General features: G+C 35.1%; 8 protein-coding genes across 8 annotated transcripts; 6 read left to right on the top strand and 2 right to left on the bottom strand.

The window, feature by feature from the left end:
• Positions 8,436-9,562, top strand: LOC104753515. The gene has a single exon (XM_019232597.1). It carries the CDS (start codon positions 8,465-8,467, stop codon positions 9,560-9,562), a length of 1,098 nt encoding a protein of 365 aa, XP_019088142.1. The 5' UTR covers positions 8,436-8,464.
• LOC104728063 lies at positions 9,867-13,363 on the bottom strand. Its single transcript, XM_010447106.2, has 3 exons — positions 11,178-13,363; positions 10,839-11,030; positions 9,867-10,745 (listed from the first exon to the last, which is right to left on the bottom strand). The coding sequence occupies exons 1-3, from the start codon at positions 13,298-13,300 to the stop codon at positions 10,205-10,207; spliced, it is 2,856 nt and encodes a 951-aa protein (XP_010445408.1). The 5' UTR covers positions 13,301-13,363; the 3' UTR covers positions 9,867-10,204.
• LOC104728069 lies at positions 13,547-14,870 on the top strand. Its single transcript, XM_010447108.2, has 2 exons — positions 13,547-14,034; positions 14,603-14,870. Exons 1-2 carry the CDS (start codon positions 13,640-13,642, stop codon positions 14,706-14,708), a joined length of 501 nt encoding a protein of 166 aa, XP_010445410.1. The 5' UTR covers positions 13,547-13,639; the 3' UTR covers positions 14,709-14,870.
• On the top strand, positions 15,456-15,864 carry LOC104728073. Its single transcript, XM_010447110.1, has one exon. The coding sequence runs from the start codon at positions 15,508-15,510 to the stop codon at positions 15,862-15,864; it is 357 nt and encodes a 118-aa protein (XP_010445412.1). The 5' UTR covers positions 15,456-15,507.
• LOC104728079 lies at positions 17,083-17,476 on the top strand. Its single transcript, XM_010447115.1, has one exon. The coding sequence runs from the start codon at positions 17,129-17,131 to the stop codon at positions 17,474-17,476; it is 348 nt and encodes a 115-aa protein (XP_010445417.1). The 5' UTR covers positions 17,083-17,128.
• On the top strand, positions 17,869-19,415 carry LOC104728087 (thylakoid lumenal 15.0 kDa protein 2, chloroplastic). Its single transcript, XM_010447122.2, has 6 exons — positions 17,869-18,117; positions 18,363-18,466; positions 18,574-18,664; positions 18,758-18,826; positions 18,911-19,020; positions 19,128-19,415. Exons 1-6 carry the CDS (start codon positions 17,916-17,918, stop codon positions 19,218-19,220), a joined length of 669 nt encoding a protein of 222 aa, XP_010445424.1. The 5' UTR covers positions 17,869-17,915; the 3' UTR covers positions 19,221-19,415.
• Positions 19,815-21,279, bottom strand: LOC104728092. Its single transcript, XM_010447124.2, has 4 exons — positions 20,946-21,279; positions 20,433-20,571; positions 20,278-20,363; positions 19,815-20,162 (listed from the first exon to the last, which is right to left on the bottom strand). Exons 1-4 carry the CDS (start codon positions 21,210-21,212, stop codon positions 20,007-20,009), a joined length of 648 nt encoding a protein of 215 aa, XP_010445426.1. The 5' UTR covers positions 21,213-21,279; the 3' UTR covers positions 19,815-20,006.
• On the top strand, positions 23,248-24,386 carry LOC104728100 (phytolongin Phyl2.2). Its single transcript, XM_010447132.2, has one exon. It carries the CDS (start codon positions 23,525-23,527, stop codon positions 24,368-24,370), a length of 846 nt encoding a protein of 281 aa, XP_010445434.1. The 5' UTR covers positions 23,248-23,524; the 3' UTR covers positions 24,371-24,386.

A 24,712-nucleotide genomic window follows, 5' to 3' on the forward strand; every position in this document is an offset into this window, starting at 1 on the left:
TGTGTTCACGGCCTAACTGGCCGCTCACCGGACATGGGTCCGTTCACGGACACGGTACATGGTACCGGACACGGTACATGGTCGCTCACGGACACGGACATGGCCTTACCGGCCTTTACATGGCCTTTCCGGCCTTTCTTCTCTTCTTCCAAGGTTCGGCCTTACCGGCCTCTCCTCTCTCCTCCTTGGTACATTCTAATACGTGAGTGTACCAGATCCATGGGGTTCAAGGAGTAGCGGAGAGGCCATATCATGGAATTTTAGAGCCCTTCTCAATGACGGTATTTGACAAAAAGGGAGAAAGACAGAAACTATCGATTCTTTGGGGTAAAAAGTTTTAAAAGTCTTCACAGATTTTTTTTTCTTCTTTTATTTAATTACTTGTTGTAAGGTTCTTAATTAGTTTTTGCCTTTTGGCTTTATTTTTTTCAGTATTTTTTAAAGCAACGTCACTTTAAAAATAGAACACAAATAAAAGCCACCAGTTTTTTTGTCACTTTTTTTCTCCCCCAAATATATAAAACTTCTTATAAAATTCACTGATGAATTAAAAACAAATTTAAACTAATTGACTGAATTTTCCAAGTTATTTTAAGATTCAATTCTCTATATAAAATAGTAAAAAAAAAAATTGAAATTTGATGTCAAGATGAAAGAATGATAAACATGCAATATTCATGCATAATTTGTTGTTATATCATCGTCTGAATTTAAATTATATGTAATCTAATATTAAAGTCACAGTTTGTATTAGTCATAAACATGTACGATCATCTTCATTCAATAACTTTTCATAGATGTTTTCAACATAAACTAGTACTAAATTTAAAGACATCCCCAAAAAACGAGGATCTAAATGTTATTTTCTACCAAATATTGGTGTTTGATGTCATATTAGTGTGTTTTTTTGTGGGAGCCTAAACATTGATATTCAAATTGCTTTGTTTTTCCGTATCCGTTCCCGTGATAAAACCCATCTCTGAACCTCTCTTCTTTCCTCTATCAAACTTAGGCATCTAGACAAAATGTAATAACTATTGAATTGTTTTGTTGAGGCCAACACATGATGAGTCCAAACCCTCACAAGAAGAGAAAACTAATTTCATTTATGTTGCAATAATTAATATGTATTAAGAACAATACGTAGATTCGAACAAGAATCATTCATATTTGAAACTTGGCAAGAACCATCGGACTCTATAGCAAAGAAAGGAAGAGCAAACAGATCGGCGTGCGGTAGTTCAACCATTGTTTGAAAGAAACAGAAAGCATGCATTTGGAAGAAACACAAAGCATGTGTTTATTATATTAATTTATCAGTAGATTAGTCACACAAAGCATGTGTTTACATGTTATAAATATAACAATATCGATCACACTATATATTATAGATATATATACAATATATCACCTCAAACGAGAACACCCACAACTCGACTCTAATGATACTTCATCAAACAACTTTTCCTCCTATACAATATATGAGAGATTTAAAGGTCGGAACGTAAGTACGTAACAAAACTACCGTGAGGGCACTAATTATTCTATTGAGAAATGCGCATTAGACTATGTTTGATCTTGGAAGCAGCAATATCTCTCGGTTTTTTAAAAATTGTAATTGTTTCCCCACTGCCATTTTCTTGCTTGGAAAGCATAATCCTAGAATTCCGTCATACACAATACCTTATGGTATATGATTGAATTCTAGGTTTGGAGTTTCCAAGTCTGCCAATGGCAATAGAGAATAGTTACAATTTTAGAATATTTCCATTCTAGCCTCCAGAGGATGTGCTCGTGGTGTTTGAAGGAATTGCTAAACCGCAGCCACCATATCAGCAGTCGGGATTCCCTCCTACATGAGGAGGCGCCAATTAATGAGTTTGTTGTTTTCTGTTTGGGAAATGCGAACTGATGACCAAACGCACTTCAAGTTGTTGCTGCAGGAACAGAAAGGAGTAAAAGTATAGGCCTGTCGAAGAACCTGGAGCAGATATTATTGAACTATGAATATATTGTGGTTTACAAGCAGTTTGAGCAGAAATCTTGGTTCAACACTAGGAGCACAACTGCACAAGGATATACATGACGAAACACTTATTATTCTGGAACCAAGGCCATACGTATTCAGGTTGGATTGTGACACACAATGAAACATTTGAGCGTGACGAGAGTTTTCGGATGTAGACATGCTTATAACAGATGCTTTAGTGGTGGTGTTCAAGCTAGACGAAGAAGGGAATGCTGTTTATAGCCAAGTTTTCTTACATTTAGACTCGTTTCATGAACAGATGTATTACATGATGATATGATGGACTAGCTAGAGCTCTACTCCTTTAGAAAAGAGTTACTTTCCTATCTTTGTTGACTTTTTGTCAAAGTGGTTCATGAACTGAAGATATATATACTTTCAAAATGAAATATAACCGATCATGTCCTAAATAAATGCTTTGCCTATGATTCTGGTGTCCAGATAAGTCGATTTTACTGAATCGTGAGTAACATAACAAATGATACTTGGGCCTTGATTGAGGCTTCAGGAGTTGGGCTCGTCCTTGTTTGAAAGAGGGAACACAAATTGAAGCACTCAATTCTTGCATAAAACTAACATAGAAAAAGATTCCAATTCATATAAATGTTCTCTTTTTTTCCTTCTTTTCTGTCCATGTAGTCTCCAGCGTGTCCTCGTCACTCGTCAGTTCATAGAATAATATACATAAAATAAACAATTACACGATAATATATTTTATTACTAACTATAATATTTTCTTTAGTTCATATAATAATTCCGTACCAAATTATTAATTAACCTTTTAATCACTTGACAAAAAGTTACATGAACAAGTTTGGAAATTCATTTAACAAGACTTGAGTCCATTTTTGTACAGAATTGAAAATTCTAATGTCATTGCGTTCATGCGCGCGCATTGATTAACTTCTAAAAAACTCAACATATTTAATTCATGTGAATATCGGTCAACATTTTCAAAAGGTCAATATAATTTATTTGTTTTTTATCTATAATTTATCCAGAATTCTTAAACAAAAAAAAAAAAGAATTTATCCAAAAAAAATTCATGTACGATGGATGCATGCATGCATGCCCTCTTCATTTGACAATTCAAACTACATACTTCGAATTATTTACTCAGGTATGCTTTTTTCCAATAATAATTTTTTGTTTTATTTATTCACTTTAATGGAAATAATTCACATAATATGATTATTAATTTGTTTTTTAATTTCACCCTAATTATAATAAACTAAAATATATTTTAATATATGGAATTTATAAATATTTATAAAGAAATAGCTGAATACATATTTCATTTTTAAGAGAGAATAAAATGTATATTTAAAATTACAATTTGATTAGCTTGAAGTTCCTACCATATATTTATATTTATAGTAATTTCAAATTTTTGTATTCAAACCAAAAATCAGTTCATTATTCACAATAAATTTATTTTTATGAATTTTTCACATATTTTATAAACTTACATATTCTATCAAATATTTTGTAACTCTCATATTTATAATCATATTCATATTTTAAAGCACTAAATTTTAATTAATTATAATTATTTATTTATGTTTATGCTACTTTTTTCACCTCCATAGTATTTATAGCATTCTAATGAATGATTAATGACAATAATTAATTTAATTATAAATATATTAATATTTAACTATTGCTCAGTCTCAGTCTCTGACGGTGGTGATGGTGGCGTTTTAGCTTGGTTCCAGTTCGAAGCTTGTATTGCTTTCTTCCTTTCTTTCTTCTTCCTAACAGCTCCTACATGCTTTTTCTGCCCCTTAATCAGAGATCTTCCCGCCTCAGCATCATCCATCTTTTTCTTCTCGGTGATGGTGATGGGCCATTGAAAAACTCTCTCATGTTCTTCTTTTGATTTTTCGTGAGACTCTCGTTCTTCTTGTTGTTTCCAGAACTGCCTCCTCAGATGCTCAAACTCTTTGAAGAGATGCTTAGGCTTTCCATAGCCTCTGATGTACTGAAATTGGGTAGGCTCTACCCAAAACTCATCTCTCCTTCTTCCAAGATACCACAACCCTTGAATCTTCATTCTCTGCCTCCACAACTTCAGTCTACACTTCTGCAGCTGGATCCTCCCCTTGATCTTCAAGGCTACCTTCTCAGCTCCAAGAAGGCAGAGCTTCTTCCACTCAGTTGAATCTTGTGCTGCATTTTTCATCTCTCTTAAAATAGAGTTGACAAATATTTTGAAAAACTGCTTTGAAAGAAACCATTTTGACAAATAAAGAAAAATGAGTACTCAATCTCCGTATTTATGTGTATACTCAACATGGAGAATAAGGATGGAGATTGAGACAAAATCTGACTACAAAGAGATCAATATTTCTCTGTAAATATTTTGTACAGAACTAGTGAGAAAAAGAAGTCAACATTTATCATATTAGTGTTTAGTATATCATATTAAACGAAAAGAGGTCAAACAGATCAACATTTATCAATATTTCTCTGTAAACTTACATTGGCTGTGTGATTTATATTGTACTTGATTGACATCGATATAAAATAATGGACTAAATTTTACTTTACATATAGTGATAAAAGGTTAATATTCCTGAAATATTTTTGGTATAGTATAACTAATAATTAAAAAGAAAATACATGTAGAGGGAATGCTATATATAGTTCTTCATGTTTTTCTATATAATGTTTAGTTTTGCTTAGAGCCGAGAAAAAAAAATAATATGATTTTTATGTTTATATATGAACCTACAAATGACGGTGAAATGTATTAATATATATAGTATTAATTAATGAATTTGGATGAAATGAAAAAAAAAAAAAAAAAGAATTATGCCTAAAAATATTAGATTTAGCAAACATGGATGAATACTTTGCAAGTAATATACAGTAGAACCTCTATAAATTAATACTCGTTATAAATTAATAAATTCTTACGGTCTCGAGTTGGGCCAGTGTAAAAAAATGACACATTTCGATAAAATAATAAAATAATAATTTTTTTGGAAATCCTATGTAAAAATATGGTCCCATCAATATCATAAATTAATAATCATATAAACTGATAATATATATATATATATATATAAGAAAATCTAGTGAAATATGACTCTGTTGTTATTTGCTTATTCTCGAATTATTGTTGGAGCTCATCTCTAATTTTTCCTTTGTTGTATTCTCAAATCGCATCCATAAAATGTGAAGAGTCATAGATGCGATATTGCTTATTTAGTAATTGGTTTTAAAGGTACCGCAATATTTTTTATGATTTCATCATTACCATGAAGGATAATAGTAACATTTTTTTCTAAACTCTAAGCTTCTAACATTTCTCATTTTTACCTAGATAATCTATTAAACAATTGAAATTCATCCTATTACGATAACCAATATCATAAATTAAGAAATTTTTAAAAATTATGAATGATAACAAAAGTATCTTATTTTGTAATAGAAAAATTTTCAATGTGAAAATGAGAAAATCTCTTTATAAATTAATAAAATTTATCGATAAATTAATAATTATTAATTTATTGATAAATTAAAACTTCTGTAAATTAATAAAATTCTATGGTCGTGACCTTATTAATTTATAGAATTTTTACTGTAGATATATAGTAATATAGTACAAGGAAATAATAATAATACAAAAACAAAAATCACACATTTATCTAATACGGATCGGAGTACTAATTACCCTTCCTCATGTAATAAAGAAGCCAACACATTTACTCCAATCTACTTGTTTCTCTTTCTCCATTTGCCTAAACCAAGCGAGAATATTTGGTGGAATTGTTATATTTTTTGTTAGTAAAAAGGAAAAGACAGTTTGTGATTTTGTGAGATTTTGAAACAATAATAACAGTGTTTGTGGGAGATTTTTAAAACATAAAATTGGATTTCAAATAGAATTGGGAAGAGCTTTGTTAGGAGAAAATGGCTCAGCGAACATACTCAGTTACTCACTACTCATGCTCCCACCACCTGCCTCCTTCGAGAATCTCACATCGTTTTCATCGAGAGGATGAGAAATTTTTTGTAAGTGCATCATCTAGTTCTACTAATTCAAGCCACTTCAATTAACATTGAAAATGTTAATTTGTTTGAAAAAAGAGTTGCACATATAGTTTCATGATACCAAGAAACAGAAAATATATCTATCAAATGCTTTTACGTTGTTAGGATTTCTGACATGGCCCTCTAAAAGACTAGAAGAGATTCTTCGAGAAACTCAATGATGTTAAAACAGCAGCAAAGCCGCCAAAAACAAATGAGACGAACTTCACAGTAATGGAGATGATAGGTTAGGGGAGTTGTTTTAAAAATTCAGATGGAGCTGAGTTACTTAATGTTGCGGAGTATTTTCAGCTTAATGTTGCTGAATTGAGCTTTTTAAAAAGGACTTTGGAATTATTTATACAGGTGAAAGAGCAAAAATATCTTGCGTTTGAGTGATAATATAGAAATAAATAAATATAATAATTTGTGGAGATGGAAAGCTTGGTGGCCAAGGCCATTCCTATGTGTATTAATAATGGAGGGGGGTTTTAAGTGTAGAAGATGACATACTGTAAATTCAATTAGGGGTTTCTTGCTTTTTCCATTAAGAAGAGCATGTCTCTGCTTCTCAGCCGACTTGGGAAACGTCCTCCGTCTCTTCATCTTCTTATTCTTTCTAATGGCTTCTCAACTTCCTCGAGGCACACTCCTCCTTGTTCCATCATCCGCGCTGTTCCTTGTGGAGCAGATCGCGGAAAACTCGTCATCCTGACTGCTACCGGGGAGCTCAACTATTTGGATAAGAAGGTGCCACTAAAGTTGATGAGGGAAATGGGAACCATCGGCTCATCTCATGGCTGGGTAGCTACTTTGAAGGACGACGGAATAGTGCGTCTCCAAGACGATTTAAACCCGGCTGCATCTTATACACATCCCAAACGCATTCCTCTCCCTCCTCTTGTGACTCTGCCTCATTGCCAAACCCAACTTGTCACCCAACGTGGCCACCTCATCGGATCATGGGATCCCCACAACAACAACAAAAATAAACCCAATATTCAGATGCTGCGGTTTAAAAACCTTCCGGAGCTCACCAAGACCACAAGGGAGCTTCTGCATTCGTGTTGCGCAAGCGACCACTTGGTGGAGTCAAGAACCACAAGTGAGACTTTCTTGGTTAAGTGGTGGAGGAAGGCCACCTCCAGGGGAGTTTTGAAAATGAAATCAAGAGCTGTAATGGTCTTCAAACTGGACCAACAAGGGAACGCCGTTTACACTGACGACATTGGACACCTCTGCATTTTCCTCTCAAAGTCGGAACCTTTTTGTGTCCTTGCTAACTCCATTCCTGGCATGTGCCCTAACATCGTCAAACTTTTGGATGTAGATGAAGGCGCCGTTTTTTGTCTGGATGAACCCGACTCCTTTTGTTATAATCTTACACTCCGGGCCCCTTATCATATTCCACCACCAAATTTAAATTTATACTAGATGAGTCGTCCGTCCTCTGTGTCTTTCTCTCTTTTAAACCTCTCTCTGTATGATTAATATGCATATGCTCTTAGAGTTAATAATTTGTTATTTTCTTTAATCTGTCTCCCAACTAAATTATACTATATGTTTTAACTTCATATCCAATTCGAAGAAGAAATTCATGACAGAGATTGAAAGCAGAAACAAAACACGAACCCTTGCGCATGTGTATCAACTTTTTCAGTTGCTTTAATTCGAATCCAAAAGTTAATTTAATTAAGCGATTGTGGCTTCTGTGTTTAATTGGAGATAGTGTAGTAGTTTTGAAACCAAAGCTGATAATTAGTACATAGAATATATAAAGTGTGTGACATATAACGAACCCATTAATTTGATCTCTTGGAATGTGAGTTTAACTGACTGATACAATCATACTACTACTAATGTTTGTAATGTGGAAGTCTGTTGTTTGTGCTTATGTAATATGTATATCATCAAATATTTATGACACTTGATCATCTTAGTAAAATTATGTAAGACTAGCATTTGAACTTCATTTGCAAGAATCAAGATACTTTATTTTTTTTGGGAAATTATGTTATGATCCAAAAATTGTTTAGACAGAACCAAACATCTCCATCCTTCAGTTTCCTCTCTATCATAAGATTGCTGTCACTTTGCTTCTTAGTCGCAGTCATGAGGTAGAAACCAAAGTTTGGGAGTTTTCCACACATTAAATATTTTCGAGTTTTGTTTAGCGCAAACCGAGAAAGGAGAAGGCGAGCCCACACATGTAAGAGAACATATCCAAAAACTTGGGTGAGATGTAAAGCTATGTATTAATAATGGGTGGTTTTTAGGTGGAGACGATGACATACTCTTCATTCAATTAGGGTTTTAGGTGGTGTAGACAACAAATTCTTCAATTAGGGTTTTTCTTGCTTTTTGTTTTGTTTTGTTTTAAAGAACATAATCGTATTCATGTCTCTCCATCTCAGCCGGCTCTCGAGGCTCCGCCTTGGGAAACCTGTGTTTGTAAGATCTTGTCTTCTTCACTCTAAGGGCTTCTCAACTTTTTTGCTGCAAACCTCTCCTTGTTTCGTCTACGGCGCTGAGCCTTGTGGACCAAGAAACGCGGATCTCGGAAAACTCATCATTTACAAAGCTAATGAATACGACAGCCATCATTTGGAAAAGAAAGTTCCAATGGAGTTGGTGGATAGAAAGGCCATGGTAACGATCGGGTCATCTCATGGTTGGGTAGCTACTTTGAAGGATGACGGAATAGTGCGTCTCCAAGACGATTTAAACCCGGCTGCATCTGATACAAATCCCAAACGCATTCCTCTGCCTCCTCTTGTGACTCTGCCTCATTGCCAAACCAAACTTGTCACCAACGTGGCCATGTCCACTTCTTCTCCTGAGGATGAAGACTGTGTTGTGGCTGTCAAGTTCTTGGGACCTCAGCTCAGCTTATGTAGACCAGCTCAAGCTAACTCCAAGTGGACCAACATCAGAATCGAACCCCCCTGCTTCTACTCCTCCCCTGTTATGTATTCCAAGAAACATGACATGTTTCGCATTCCCGGATCTGGAGGCCACCTCATTGGATCATGGGATCTACACAAACACAAGCACAATCCCAAGATTCAGAGGTTGCGATTTAAAAACTTTCCCGAGCTGACAAAGTTCAAACGGGAACTTCTTGGTTCGTGCTGCACGAGCCAACACTTGGTGGAGTCAAGAACCACAGGTGAGACTTTCTTGGTTAAGTGGTATAGGAAGGCCACCTCCGGTGGAGATTTGAAAATGAAAACAAAAGCTTTGATGGTCTTCAAGCTAGACGAACAAGGGAGCGCCGTTTACACTGAAGACATCGGAGATCTCGTCATTTTCCTCTCAAAGTCGGAACCTTTCTGTGTCAATGGTAGCTCCTTTCCTGGCCTGTGCTCTAACCAAGTCCACACCTTTGATATCGACGAAAGCGCACTTGTAGATCTGGAGGATTCCTCCATCATTAGTTGGGTTGATGCATTCGGGTCCCCTTACTTTATTCCACCTCAAAAAATTGACTCCTAGGTTGGTAATGAGTACTAGTCTCAGACTGTCTTTCTCTTAAGCCTTTAAATATCATATCTATATTATTTATGTACTGTATTCTCTATTAGATTGAGATGCATATGCTCTTGGATATACCACCTTTTGTCACATTTGATAATATTTGTGATGACTCGGCCTCTTCATGATCAAATAAGTATGATGAAGTAGAACTCTGCTCTTTTGAAAAAAAATAGTATCTTCCTACCTTTGATGCAGTGGAGAACAACGTTGACTTTCATACAGTTTCCTTTGTCAAGGATGCACACGAATAAGTAATAGGGAACACAAATTGAAGCACCAGTTGCTTTGCCAAGAATCCTTCGTGTCCTCCTGATAAGTAGACTTATCTTATATCTCCCAAAACACAACCAATGTCCTTTGTTTGAAATAGGGAACACACAAACTGAAGCACTCATTCTTGTATTAATCTGTATATGATTCTTAGTAAATACAATGAGATTCCATCTGTGCACTAATTCTAACAAAGAACATCCCTGTTCCACTTTAACTCTACTTATTCCATTTTCTTATTTTTAGCTTTATTTCTTTGTAAGTGGGACTTCAATGTAGTCTTTATCTCGAGCTCCGAGTCTTTTCTTTAAACGGGGAGAGAAAGTTTACCTAAGAAGAATCATCCTGAAACAAAGCCTTTGGTACTGAACTACGAGGCAGAGTCTCACACTCGTAGTCATCTTTGTTACCAGTTCGTGTTCGTTTGGTCTCTGTAGTTGTCATTGGTGTCTCACATACCCTATCATATTCCACTGATCTTTGCTCTTTCTTTCTTTTGGCCGTTCTCTGTTGCTGGCCCGCCTTGCCTTTAGAGTTCTTAGTTTGTTTTGGTGCCCAGACTCTACAAAGATCAGGCATCCAACTTGTGTGACTCGAGAATCTTCTTGCCCTCTCCCTCATTTCTTGTGCTTCAACCTCTTTCTTAGCTTCTATGCCCTCCTCACTGTTTACCTCCTTACTCGTACCAGGGACATCTTTATTTCTTTGAATATGATGATGACTCTTGAGATTGCTATGGTAATTTTCTCTCCCTGATTGACTACTCTCTTCATTGTTCATAAAACTATCTTCAAGATCCTCATCACTGAACATGAGCAGATCCATCTCTGTATATATTATATTGACAGCTTCTCCAAGAATATGATGATACCTGAGAAGGGGCATAAGTCGATGATGCATTAGCATAAATACACATATGACCAAAACTACAATGTGTAAGTTCTGAGAATGGCATTATATATACCTGGCTTTTATAGTTTTGTCAACATACTTATCAAGGCTCCATTCACCAAAGAATCCGCCATCTAACTTGCACTGAATGCACTCAAGGAACATGCAAATCTGTTTTGCAAACTTCTGTGTCACAGATTCCTCACTTCCCAAACCTATCTGACATCTTAGAATCTCCATTCGGAAAAGAATCTGCAGCTCGTATCTTATAGCTAATTAAAGAAAACAGAACAACGATGCCGAACAGCTAATTCAGCTTAGATAAATGAGCAGAACAGAAAGCATCAAACAGAAAATAAAAACATAAGAATAAGTTGGCTACTGTAACACCAAACAGAAAATAAAAGGATACTCTCTAACGATGCTACTGGGGGCAGCTTCATCAGACTTCTGCTCACTTGCCGTGGATAATGAATCTTTCTTTTTGAACTTGGCAACTATATCTTTCGGTTCTTTCAGTAATATCTTGGTTAGCTCCTCAGAGACCAACAAGAGGGTTCCACTCTCACAGCTATAGTCCTTCTCAGCTCTTTGAGAGCAGTAGAAGACACAGGACTTGACCAGCCGCTCGGCCAGAGCTGACAAGTCTATTTCCTCAGACTTAATCCCTTGTTTAATTTTAGTAGGAAGAGTAGCGAAGAAATTCTCTGATGACTCTGATGCTGCATGAACAGATGCATCATTTTCCTGCTTTCCAGATATACGATTTCCACTCAAAGCAATGTCCTCTTCAGCTACAGGTAAAGAAGAGCTAGCCTTTTCTGTCTCTTCAGAGGAGTTGTTCTTTTCCTCAATTGGATTTGCGTCCATATCCTCCAATGCATTGCAATTATTAGTCACGGACAAGCTGGATAAGCTGCAACCTCTGGGTTTACTAATCTGTTTCATCCAACATTTCAAAAACTTTAATTTCTTCGACTTGCTAAACTTGGAGAAATAAACATCTTCTATATCTATTTGACCATAATCTTTTACTGATCTGCAGAACTCCTCCCAGGTAATGTCATTAAGAGTACCTTTTCTTGGTTTTCTTTTATTTTCCCTACAGCTGACTTTCTTCCTGCTATCTTCATGATCCACAGTTAGACGAGACACTCCATTGTCAAGAACACAGATTAAAGCCGAGGAAAAAGTGAAGGGTTTGAGAATTCCAGTCCGCAAACTACCATTGCTATTCGAAAGAGATATCAATGCTGAGTAATCTTCCCTATAGAGATAACTTAACAAGATCTGCCATATGGGTGATGATCTTTTCGCTACCTTCTCACCCGTCTCCTCAACTAATATCTGAAAAACCCGGTCTGCCCAAAACCCACTTTCTTGCTCCTGATCTTGATCAGATTCTTGAGATACTTCATGAACAACAAAAGTCTCACAAGTATACCTCTCAAGTTCGATAAGATCATCATCATCACACAGCCTCAAGGCTTTAATACTGAGTTTGGTATTCCCATCACAAAAATGTTCAACTAGAGAGTCGTCCTGATTGACCGGCTCTGGTCCACTAGCTAAGCTGATAAACTCATCACACCTCTTCCCATTACCACCAACCTCAGAAGAAGAAAACTCTAGCTCACCGCACTTGCATTCCATAGGTTTACCGTTAATATCTGCAATCTCAAGACTCCCCTGAACAGTAAATCTCTGGCTAGTAGATAGCTTCGGACAAACACCAATTGCTGGATAGATTAAACCAAAGGGAACAATTGAAGAACCAAAAATAATTGAATCCGTAGAACAATGTCCCCAACCCAATTCTCTAATCCCACTATCGAAAAACCCAGACTTCAATCCCAATTCACATCTTTCACCAGAGTTAACATCAATCCAGCTTAATTGAATATCTCTATCATCAAACAACTCATTCACACAGTCAAAAATCTCACCTAACTTTGACTTGAACAAATCCAAGTCGCTAAGACACTCATCACCAGCCTTAACATCGAGAAACTCAGAAACCCAATCCAAATCCCTAGAAATTGGGGAAAACATCACCACCAAATTCGACCTAACTACATCGAACCCACCACCATCCGTGAATCCAGGAATCATACCTCGAACCACCGGCTCCCAAGCGTAATCATAGACGATCTGTCGCAAATTCGCCGCGACATTAACCCCACGAGGCGATGCCGCCACCGCCGTGGAACTAGATCGAAGCTCGCATCTTCTAACCGCATCGATGGCGCGTTTGAGAGAGACAAGTGTAGGGCTAGGGAGGTCAAATGAAAGCGAAGAAGATGAAATTGAGAGTGCTGCAGAAAGCTTCGAGGAAGATAAAAGAGAAGACAGAGAAGAGAAGAAGAATTTGAAAGAGAAGAGAGAAGCAGAGAGAGGAGGAAACGAGAGAAGCTTCTCGGCGGCGGAGATCACGACGGCTAGGTACTGCTCCGTGTCGGGTTTGACTAGTAACGGATTAAGATCTATCAGAAGCACGAAACGCTGCGTTTTGGCGTATAACAAATCTCCAGCCATTGAAATGTAAACAAACAGAGTAGGAAAAAAAACAAAAAAAAAGAATTCGATTTTGGGGTTGAAGAAGAGATAACATGAGGGGAGTGACTAGTGAGAGCGACGAGGGTTATGTTTTGGCGGGAAACAAAATATTGCTACGAGATTTATTGGGCTTTAATCTAAAAGCCCATTTACAATTGAAACTGAAAAGGCCCAAGTTGATGACGTGGCGAAATTGAAGATAGAACCAGATGACGAACAGCAACTTCATCTGCGTCAGATTCTCTTCTTCTCGATCGATTTCGCCAGAATTTTCCCGGGAAAATCAGAAATTTTCTCGGAGAAAATTTGTTTGTTATCATGAACTGTGTCTCTACTTCGTTCAACTTGATTCCTTTTCCAATTACACAATCATTAATCGCTCCGAAATTTCTTCACATTTCGAGCTCGAAAGCTTCAGTTTCTCCCAGATGTCGTAGTTTCGGTTCTTTTTCTAATTCAGTTCGGAGGAAACCGCTAACTCTAGTTTATTCGAAATCTTCAGACGCGGAGGAGGTATCGGAAACGGAGGACGAATGGCTGAAGAAGCTACCGGAGAAGAACAAGCCACTGTATTCGCATAGCTTACCTTGCATAGAGGCGTGGCTGAGGAAATTAGGGTTTTACCAAAGCAAAGACGATAGAGCTGTTTGGTTGATTCAGAAACCTGATTGGCACGCTCAGTTATCTCTTGACGTCACCGATCTCTGCATAAGGTATATTATATAATAAATACTGAAATTGCAATTTTGGTCCTAAGTTGGATTCTTGTATTCGAATTTTTGTTAAAGTTCGATCCTTTTATAGTCTGGGAAGGTCTAGAGTTTGAGATGCTGTTGTTAAAATACCAAAAATGTGTATGTTCGTTCTTCAGTAGTATCTTGCAAATCTTTAGTATCCACAGGTTCCTCTATGAATGATTCTTAGCTAGTTTAAGTGTTTGTGAATGTGTTAGGTATTGATTCTGAACAATGTTGTGAAGAAGAGTTTGTTTTAGCCTGGATAAAAGTATATGTGTATTGAAGATGATGATAGTGAATCCTAGTTCAGTATTTGTAGTGCGGAAATCGATTGTGATGAGGTGCTATCTAAACTTGATCTTAAGACAGATCTAGATGTTCTGTAGAAGGAGTTTGAAAATTAAGAAGCTAAATTTATGTCTCTGCATCTCTCTATCCAACAGACCAAACAAGTCGATGTATTGACATGTTCTCTTATCATTTCCCTTAGGAGTTTCTGTGTGTAATCTGCCTGACTAACTATTGATTGCTGCTTGTAATGTAGGTACTTGAAAAGCGGGCCGGGAAATCTAGAGAGAGACATGGAAAGAAGGTTTAGCTATGCGTTGAGTAGAGAAGATACAGAGAATGCCATACTTGGAGGACCTTAAAAGAATAAAGAGTTTGTTGAGTCTCTTTGTTCTTAAACTTTGTTTATGCTGCTATTTATGTAGTTTTCCATTATATTCGTATGCTGCATTTGCTTGTTTGATCCAATAACAATTTTTTTTTATATCATGATGATTCTTTAGAAGGAGGTACTATTCCATAAACTTTAAGAACCAATACGTAGATAATCTTTACTTATTGAAATATATTGTAAAAAAATTATCTATCCATACGTTCCTACGAAATACACAGATATGTAGTTGCAACTGGACAGTTTCAATCAGTACTTATATTATCTGAAAACAAACGAAATAGAAACTGGAGTGTACATGGAATAGAAACAGAAATGATTGTAAGAAAATGAATTTAGCCTAATAAATTTGCAGTTTGTTATTGTACTAGTCCACCGTAAGACCTTAACCTGGTTAGGCTACGGCTATCTTAACTAGTGTTGTTTAGAGTCAAACCAAACTCAAGTTTAACAAGTGGGGTGGGGGTCGAATGAGAATTATTTGTTTCACATCTTCGGTTTCAAAACTTAAACAAGAAAACACTACATTTACACAAGTCAACTCCAGTTAATGTTATTAAAAATTAATACATAAAACTTAAGACATGAGTTACATGTTGAAATACAATTTAAATCTGATGTTACTCTTCTATTTATCAAATAAAATCTTGTTTCATAGTCCTATAAATTCAAAGTTTCTTGCAAAATCCAAAACCATCCCAAGCATCCAAATCAAAAACAAAACCAAAAATAAATAAAAGGAAAGGTAGAAAAAAGGATTAACAAGAAAGATGGCAAGCAAAACTGTTCTCTCAATCTTTTTGATTGTTTCCCTTTGTGCTGCCACTTTTGTCACTCAAGGAGTAGCTCAAATGCTTCCAGGACTTTTCGCACCCGGCTCACCCAGCTCACCTATTGATCTTGTAAAATGTTGGTCGTCTCTCTTCAGTGTTGAAGGATGTGTGCTCGAAATCGCCAAATCAATTTTCTCTGGAAAATTCAAAAATGTTGAAGCCGCATGTTGCAAGGCGTTTTCGACCTTGGATGCTAACTGTTGGCCTCATATGTTTCCACTGAACCCGTTCTTCCCTCCTCTCCTCAAGGATAATTGTACTCGCATTGTTCCCAACTCCCCTACACACAACTAAGAGCAAGAATGATCGATGGTCTACACTTTTGAATTAGTCGTCGTTAGCTCTAAAGTCTAATAAGATTTAATGTTAATTTCTGTTAGCAAGGTCAAAATGTGAACGTGTATCTTAGAAGAGCTCTCTATAGGTTTTCTCAATAAAGTAACATTTTAGCCAAATCAATTCAAAAAAATTCTTATGTATCACTCTTGTTAATCTGTCTTGGCCACAACTCACAAATATATGAGCAGTGATGAAAATGGTTTATAAAAAGTCTAATCTCAATATTCAATAACCAGATAAAGAGATGTTGTTGCTAGATTCCTCCATATTTTTAAAAAGATGGTACAACTCACATTTTTTAAATACATTTTGGGTTCTACCATTTTAATCATTGTTATTTGAAAATTTATTTACAATCTTAGTCCTTAGAAAATTGCCAAAAAAACAAAAACTTAAATATAGTAAATCGACCAAAATATGATTATTTAGATTTTAATTAAATATATATTTATCAATTATCAGTACCAAAAAAATCTTTCCTAATGTTATATATACGCTCATTTTACTTACAATCCACTTAATTCAATTATAATTATATTTATCATAAAATAATAATCTAGAGAATAGACATATTTTAAATTAGTATTCAAATTAACCCTTAAATTCACAAAAATATAACACATTTATATTTTATTTTTTAAAAAAAAACTTTTCAAAAACTATAAAACATAAACCATACATTCAAATTAACCCTTAAAATTCCCAAAAATATAACACATTTCTATTTTATTTTTACTTTTTTGAACAAAACACATTTCTATTTTGTTTTTAATTTTTTTTTTTAACTAATAAAAGATAAACCATAAATTAAAAAATATAATGTCCCATACCGCCGATTAAAATCTAGTTTGCTAAAAAATTTGCAGTTGTTATTGTACCAATCCACCATATACTAGGCCTTAACCACGGTTTGGGTATAAGTGGTGGGTGAAATGAAAATTATTAGCTTCACATCTTCTGTTTCAAAACTTAAACAAACAAACACTACATTTACACAAGTCAACTCAAATTAATGTAACAAAGTTTAATACATCAAACTTAAACATGAGTTACATATTGAAACCAAATTTACAACTGATATGTTACTCTTCGGTTTATGAAATAGAATCTTGTTTCCTGATCCTATAAATTCTGATTTTCTTGTATCCCAAGCATCTAAGTCTAAAACAAAACCAAAAAGAAAGAAACGGAAAGGTAGAAAAAAGGATTAACAAGAAAGATGGCAAGCAAAATTGTTGTCTCAATCTTCTTAATTGTTTCCCTATGTGCTGCCACTTTTGCCACTCAAGGAGTAGCTCAAATGCTTCCAGGACTGTTCACACCCGGCTCACCTATTGATCTTGTAAAATGTTGGTCGTCTCTCTTCAGTGTTGAAGGATGTGTACTCGAGATCGCCAAATCAGTTTTCTCCGGAAAATTCGAAAATGTCGAAACCGCATGTTGCAAAGCGTTTTCAACCTTAGATGCCAACTGTTGGCCCCATATGTTTCCGTTGAACCCGTTCTTCCCTCCTCTCCTCAAAGATAACTGCGCTCGCATTGTCCCCAACTCCCCTCCACACAACTAAGAGCAAGAATGATCGATGGTTTACTCTACACTTTAAATTCGTCATTAGCTTCAATTAAAGTCTAATAATATTTAATGTTAATTTCTGTTAGCAAAATCAAAATGTGAACGCTCATCTTAGGTGAGCTCTCTATAGGTTTTCACAATAAAATAAAATTTTAGCAATTTCAATTCAAAAGTTTCCTTATTTATCACTTTTGTCAATGTGTCTTCTTGGTCACACAACTCACAAATATATCAGTAGAGTAGTGTGATGAAAATGGTTTATAAAGTCTTTATCTCAAAATTCAATAACCTATCTAAACCATCTCCTATGGATCCCAAACATTGGTTATTTCCGGTTTAATATGTTCCGGTCTGTACCGAAATAGTAAGCGAGCGTTTTAACGTTATCCAAAACGAAGCAGAGTAACGAAGAAGGAAGCTTTTGCTAGAGAGTCATGGCGATGCTCTTTCGACCTCCTTCTACACAATGTAGAAGCTTCTCTCCTTCTGTTTTCAACCACATCTCCGGAGAAATTTCACCGTCGTCTCGTCTCTCCTTAAAAACCTCCGGCGTCGAAAACTGGGTTTCACGTTTCCGATCAAAATCTCTGAGTTTGGTGTTCTCTGGAGCTCTCGCTCTAAGTTTATCTCTATCGGGTACATTTCTTTGTCCCCTTCTCACCAAGATCATTGCTTTTTGACTCGGGGATTGAACAACAAGTTCTTTGATTTCAATAACAATGTCGATGTGTTGCCTAAAACAGTCTTTAAAAAAAAATCACAAAGTTAGGATCTTTTTGTACTCATCCTCAATCTCAAGCTTGAGACTTTATGAAGTATGAACAATGCAGACGAAATTATCCAGATTCCAATTGTCAATAACTTTGAATCTCTTTTTGCAGGCGTTGGATATGCAGAGGCAAAAGCTGGTGTTAACAAACCAGAATTGCTTCCTAAAGAGTTCACTTCTGTTATAGATGTTGCTGATTTCCTCTCTAATGGACAAGTATGACTCTATCAGCATCCATTTTTTAGGATTTGATTTAAGCACTTTGTTCTTGTTTATGTCATGTGGATCTAATGGCTTATTCTGTTGCTCTTTGAGAGTTACAGGAGAAAAGGATTGCTAAAGAAATAGCTGATCTTGAGAAAGATACAGGATTTAAGTTGAGAGTATTGGCTCAGAACTATCCTGTTACACCTGGTATGATGATATATGTTTCGAAAGCAACATATGTACTTTCTTGATCTCTATATAGGTTTTTTACTTGATGACATTGCTGTTTTATTGTAACAGGGCTAGCAATCAAAGATTTCTGGCAGGTGGATGATAGCACAATTGTGTTTGTTGCTGACCCGACTTTTGGTAACTAACATCTCAGACTTCATTGTTAAGTTCTTGAAGTATATCCAAATGGGAAACTGATCTTGACAACCGGATTTGGAACAGGGAACATATTGAATTTCAATGTTGGTGCTACGGTTGATTTAGACGTACCACGTAGTTTCTGGAGTCGATTGGCTGGGAAATACGGCAACATGTTTTACTGGAAAGAGAAGGCAAGAACTATCTCTCGAATTCAAATCGATGATTGTTACTTCTTTCTTTACTTCTTTCTTTGTTTTTGCTTATGTATAAACTGTTTACGTTTATGTCTTGAAACCAGGGAGAAGATGCATCCATTGAAGCTGCAGTGATGGCGATATCAAGTTGCTTACGAGAACCAGTTGGTGCAAATAACTGTGCAGAGATCAAATGAAGTATATGACCCCGTAAAAGTGTATCTGTTATTAACATTGTATAGAATTGGCATCAAAGAGATACAGATATTGTAAGAATGAATCCACATCTTGTAACCGCTCTTTATTTCTCAGCTTCACCTCCTTAAACGACCATTGTTTCCTTATGATCTTCTGAGACTGAATATGATAGCGGAAGTGGTGTGAGCTAAGAATCTGCATTGTGGTTTTTTTTTTTGTTTCTCTAGCTGTTGTTTAAAGTTAAAGAGTAAGGAAGATTGAAGTTGATACTTGATGATAATAAACCCATTTTCATTATGTTTCTCCTATAATGTAGTTGTATAACTAGGAAACATAATGAAAATGGGTTTATCATCTTATCTTAAGTCATCGTAAAATTTTATATCAAAATCCAATGACCATACTATTTTGATGATTACGTCTAACTCCATCTCCATGTATGGAGAACAAGGTTCACTTGAATTGACTTCCCATAAATTGCCACGAGTAAAATGTCCTCCAATAGGAGATGAACACAAACGTTTTTAGAGGCCACAGAACGTCCAAACTATATTATACGCCTTCTGGTTCATCATTCATGTAAAGGGAAAGGAAAAGATAACACATAACTTCAGATTTATTTAAACAAAACTATAAATTCTGTGTTTCTTTCTTGTCATATGAGTACAAAAAATTCCCAAATCAGACTGGTATGATTATTATATCACGTACGTATCAAAGCTAAACTCTCTACAAATCTCTCTTTCTTTTCTCGGTAGGAAGAGAATGCAAGCAAAGTTGAAGTTCTATTGATTCTTCTTAGTAGTGGGAGTGAATGATGGAGAGCTCTGAGTGAACGATGGAGAGCTCTGAATCTTATCATCTCTAGACGTTTTGATTATAAACAGAAGTGTTTCCACAAGCATCGCCAAAACTAGTCCAAGAATCCCACCAGCAGCACTCTGAAAAGAAAGAAAACAGAACACCAATGATTTAAAAAAAAAAAAGATTCGCTATAACCGCAACGAGTTTCCTGAAAATTTGACAAGATGAGAGCAGAGAAGCAGAAAACAATACCAGAGCAGGGTTGCGGTTGAATAAAGCTCTGAAAGAAGCGTATCCAACCAAATATCCAGTGAACATGGTAAGACCCACATGTAAACCTATTAAGAAGGAAAATCAAATCCTATGTATAACAAGAAAAAAGGTAATCCGGGAATCGAAATGCTTACCGAAACCGAGCTGGTCTTTGTAAGAGGAGAAAGGCTCTTCGACTTGTTTCTTGGGTGTAATATCTTTAACAAGCTCAGCATACTCCTTCCTCTCTGCTATTTCTCTGAGCTTTACCAATCTCAGTTTCAGTTCTTCACTCTACCAATAGAAAAAAAATCAGATCAAATTAAACACAAACTCGCAAAGAAATGGCGAGACATGAAGATGGTTCTAAACAAGCAAACACGAAGCATTCTTTTTTCGCTTCTCTGCTCGACTACTCCAACTAACCAAACAAGATTTTGCATATTTGTATCTGAATCTGAATCAATCAAAACTACAAACACACAAATTTGTGCTGAATTGTTAGAACATGATCAGTATCATCTACATAATCTCCTTCATAACAGAAACAGAATCTAACCAGGTCAAAATTCCTCCGCATTCTAGATTGAATACGAATTCGAAAATCCCAGAACAGATGGTGAAACTGAAAGAAGGATTTGATGTAAAATTGGAGGTTCGTGTGTAACCTTCTCTCTAGGTTTGGGACTGTTGAAGACGAAACCGGAGCCGGAGAAAAGTCCCAACAAATCCGGTCTGGTCGACGGATCGGATCCGGTCCATATAGCGCGGAGCAATTTGTACTGAACGGTGTTCTTCGACCGAAGATCGGAAGCGATTCCTCTGAGTTCTTCGGAGAGACGAAGATCACCGGAGGCGATGGCGAGAAACGACCGCATCGGTTCAGTCGCGGAGATAACCAATCCAGAGCCATTCTTCGGGTCGGGTTGATCCATCTTTGATCGGGTCCACACACTTTGAAGTTTGAACAACAACAACGCTATGTTTTAACTTTTAACNAAAAAAAAAAAAAAAAAAAAAAACAACGCAATGTAAACGACGTCCCAAAAAGTTTATTAGCACTAGGTCCCTTATCTTTTAAAATTATCGAAGCATGTCCTATATTTGATTACATTACATAACAGTAACACTCCCCAAATTTTAAACCTGCTTCACGATCGATGAATATAAGTTTTTTAAGGTATTAATAATTAACTAGGTAACAACCCGCACTATGTGCGGAATAAATCGATTTAAAGAAAATTATTATAAGTAAAATTATTATTCTAAAACCAATATTTGTTTGTGTCAAACATAATATGTAACTAAAGTTTTTTATTTATTATTCAAAGCTGTGTTTTTACGTTTAAAAAATATGTTTCACCCGTGAAATCTTTAAATGTGGAAGATAAAATATTGATAAAATGTTACTATTTATTGCAACATGTTTTTTGTGTGGTTTAAAAATCAAATTCATATCTTTTATGTTTATTTTTTGTAATCATAACAATTTTGCATGTTTCTTATGTAACCATAACAACATATACTAAATTACTGGTAGTTTAATTAATTAATTTTATTATATGTTAGTAACAATCGGATTCTAAACTAAATTTTCTGAATATAATCTAATTTATTGATTTAATATTTGTGATTAGGCTATTTAAATATTTTGAGTTAGTCGGTTTATTAATATTTTCTATAAAAAACGGATTATTACCAAAAAATACATTATGAAAAAATTAATGAAATTTCAAAATCAACGTATTCGTGTAAGAATACATTTCATCCGTGAATTATGTGAATGTGGTAAAGAAAATATTTATAAAATGTTACAATTTATGAAAATATATATTTTTGTGTGCTTTATAAATCAAATTTTTATATTAATGGTTAATCGAATAACTATAACAATTTTTCATAATCTAATAATCACTCATTTTAAATATATTATGATTTTTTTAGGTACTAAGTTTATTTATAATGATAAAGGTTATTTTCTCATTCTTTTTTAATAGCACATTGATTAATGTACAATTAAAACATATATTCCTATTTGGTTATCAATATTTCCATTTTTTAATAAATAATCACACTGAGATTAATTAGTTTACATAATTAGATATTTATAAATAATCACACACATCATGATATCCCCTAATTTGTTGTCATTTTTATATTTATTTATGAATATATATAAATCTATATTTATTGGGAATGAAGTTTCCTTTAATGAGTTGGAGATAATTCAGGAGTAATATATTTCTTTTTTATAATCAATTATAATAACTATTAAAAGCTTGTAATTTAAATTATGATGGTAATAATATTAACATAAAAATAACATTTTTATATGATTTTGTTAATAAGTTATATGTTTAATAAGTTATATGTTCTTTATTTTTATTAACTTTATATGTTTTTAATAGCATTTTTAGAATATTCTACTTATATTTATTTTAATAAATCAATAATTTATATTAATTTTTTAAAATCAATAAAACTTTGACTTGTATATTTGTAAGTAAATTTTAGTGAAATTTTGCCATAAAATAGTATGTAATTATTTAATTAGTTTTAATATGTGATATTTAAATTTGTGTGAGAAATGATGACATAACAAATTATTATTGAGCTAATTGTTTTTTTTTTTTGAAAATACAATGGTATGTTAATGTAATTAAGCAGAAAATTTAAGGCTATTTTGCTAAAAGTGCACCAAGCTCTTTGGCGGCGACACATTAGCTTTCTCAAGAGTATGTTTCTCTATTAACAAATTTCTAAAGCTATACAGTAAAATAAATATATTTTGTTGACGTACAGTAAAAATATATAAAATAAAGAACTGTTAGTCCGACGTGGTTATAATTGCTACGTGGCGTTACCCTAGCACGTGTGAATTACTCGAATCACGGATAACTGTGGGGGTATTATTGTAAATATAGCAATGTGGTTTTCAGTAAACAGTAGTTCCATTCCATTGGGCTAGGCTGTATCTCTTATATCTATCTTTTTTAGTTTCGTCTTCTCCAATAATGGATCACACCATTTCTGTTATATTCCGGAAACCCTAGAAAGAGACCATTGAAACAGATCAGATTCGGGACGAGAAAGGGGAAAGAGATATATCAGAGAAAGAAGAATCATCTCCTCTCTCTCTCTCTGATCAGCATTTCCCAAAATGAAATAAAACCTAAACGATCTCTGTTTTTTTTTTTTTTTGAATCTCCATTGATTTTGTATTTATATACAAAAAAAAAGGAAAAGGATGATTACGAATCCGAGTTTATTGTCATACACTTGCATTGCGAAAGGAACCATAGTCCTCGCCGAGTTCATCTCAAAAGAAGAGCCAGGAATCGAAGCCGTAGCATTACGATGCATCGAGAACACGCCTCCGCATCATTCGATGTTCTCACACACTGTTCGCAAGAAGACGTACACGTTCGCGATCGACGACGATTCCTTTGTTTATTTCGCGATTCTCGACGAAACTATGGAGAAATCCGAATCATTCTGGGTTTTGAATCGTTTGAGATCGGTTATGGAGGATCTGATTAGACTCGGTGGATCCGATGCGGAGACGGTTGTTAATAACCCGGTTTCGCTTTGTCTTCAATCGAAGCTGGATCCAGTATTCGCGGAGATCGTTGGTGGTGGATTTGGTTGTGTTGATGTTGATTTGGAATTGGATATGGATTTGGTTGGATCGCCGAGGAGCGTAGCGAGAGAGAGTCGTAATCCGAGTATTGATTCGTCTAAAGGGAGAAGAGCTGCTTTGATGCCGCTTTTGGGGAAACCGTTGAAGGCGTTGAAGAAGAAGAAGAGGTTGTTGCATAATCATAACGAAGCGAAAGGAGGGGAAGATGATTCTTGCGGTTCGATGGAGGAGATATCTGAGAAGAAGGTTGATTTATGTGGGAATGGTAACAATGGAGTCTTACGCAAGGAAGTGAGAAATGGTTTGTTTAGTGATCATCATCATAGACAAAAGGCTAAACAGATTTGGAAGAAACATGTTTGGGTTGTGTTGATGTTTGATTTCTGCATCTGTGCTATATTGTTTGGAATCTGGCTTTGGATTTGTGAAGGGTTTCAATGCATTCAAGGGTAACAAAAAAGTATCATCAGTTTCCTCACTTGTGTACATCTCCAAATTCATATTATTGTTTCAATCTTCATTGACATATTCTTCTTTTTTTCTTTCTGAGTATTCGTTTTTTTTTTGGATCGAAGAATCTGATCCCTTTTTTTTTTGTCCACGTTCTTGTTTTTCTATCTTCTTTATTTTTTTTAAGTCACAAAAAGTGTTGTTTCCAGGAAGAAACTAGGGTATAGGTTGAATCCTGGTTTACATTTGTTAGTGTGATATGTTCATTGTACTTTGGAAGTTTAATCATTCACAAGCAAAATGTGTGTGTTACTGTTTTGTGTTATCTCTTCTTTTCTTTTTTTT

The sequence above is a fragment of the Camelina sativa genome, chromosome 2 (genome assembly GCF_000633955.1).
Source record: "Camelina sativa cultivar DH55 chromosome 2, Cs, whole genome shotgun sequence".
NCBI lineage: Eukaryota > Viridiplantae > Streptophyta > Magnoliopsida > Brassicales > Brassicaceae > Camelina > Camelina sativa.

What these genes read in the sequence shown, in the direction of transcription:
- LOC104728092 (XM_010447124.2), bottom strand. Translation starts at nt 21,212, where the DNA reads ATGGATCAACCCGACCCGAAGAATGGCTCTGGATTGGTTATCTCCGCG. An exon ending in GTCCCAAACCTAGAGAGAAG is followed by an intron (nt 20,572 to 20,945) that starts GTTACACACGAA and finishes TTCTATTGGTAG; the next exon opens with AGTGAAGAACTGAAACTGAG. An exon ending in TCAACCGCAACCCTGCTCTG is followed by an intron (nt 20,163 to 20,277) that starts GTATTGTTTTCT and finishes CTTTCTTTTCAG; the next exon opens with AGTGCTGCTGGTGGGATTCT.
- LOC104728100 (XM_010447132.2), top strand. Translation starts at nt 23,525, where the DNA reads ATGATTACGAATCCGAGTTTATTGTCATACACTTGCATTGCGAAAGGA.
- LOC104728079 (XM_010447115.1), top strand. Translation starts at nt 17,129, where the DNA reads ATGGCAAGCAAAATTGTTGTCTCAATCTTCTTAATTGTTTCCCTATGT.
- LOC104728063 (XM_010447106.2), bottom strand. Translation starts at nt 13,300, where the DNA reads ATGGCTGGAGATTTGTTATACGCCAAAACGCAGCGTTTCGTGCTTCTG. An exon ending in CCCAGTAGCATCGTTAGAGA is followed by an intron (nt 11,031 to 11,177) that starts GTATCCTTTTAT and finishes ATTAGCTATAAG; the next exon opens with ATACGAGCTGCAGATTCTTT. An exon ending in GACAAAACTATAAAAGCCAG is followed by an intron (nt 10,746 to 10,838) that starts GTATATATAATG and finishes GCCCCTTCTCAG; the next exon opens with GTATCATCATATTCTTGGAG.
- LOC104753515 (XM_019232597.1), top strand. Translation starts at nt 8,465, where the DNA reads ATGTCTCTCCATCTCAGCCGGCTCTCGAGGCTCCGCCTTGGGAAACCT.
- LOC104728087 (XM_010447122.2), top strand. Translation starts at nt 17,916, where the DNA reads ATGGCGATGCTCTTTCGACCTCCTTCTACACAATGTAGAAGCTTCTCT. An exon ending in GAACTATCCTGTTACACCTG is followed by an intron (nt 18,665 to 18,757) that starts GTATGATGATAT and finishes TTATTGTAACAG; the next exon opens with GGCTAGCAATCAAAGATTTC. An exon ending in TGTTTTACTGGAAAGAGAAG is followed by an intron (nt 19,021 to 19,127) that starts GCAAGAACTATC and finishes TCTTGAAACCAG; the next exon opens with GGAGAAGATGCATCCATTGA.
- LOC104728069 (XM_010447108.2), top strand. Translation starts at nt 13,640, where the DNA reads ATGAACTGTGTCTCTACTTCGTTCAACTTGATTCCTTTTCCAATTACA. An exon ending in GTCACCGATCTCTGCATAAG is followed by an intron (nt 14,035 to 14,602) that starts GTATATTATATA and finishes CTTGTAATGTAG; the next exon opens with GTACTTGAAAAGCGGGCCGG.
- LOC104728073 (XM_010447110.1), top strand. Translation starts at nt 15,508, where the DNA reads ATGGCAAGCAAAACTGTTCTCTCAATCTTTTTGATTGTTTCCCTTTGT.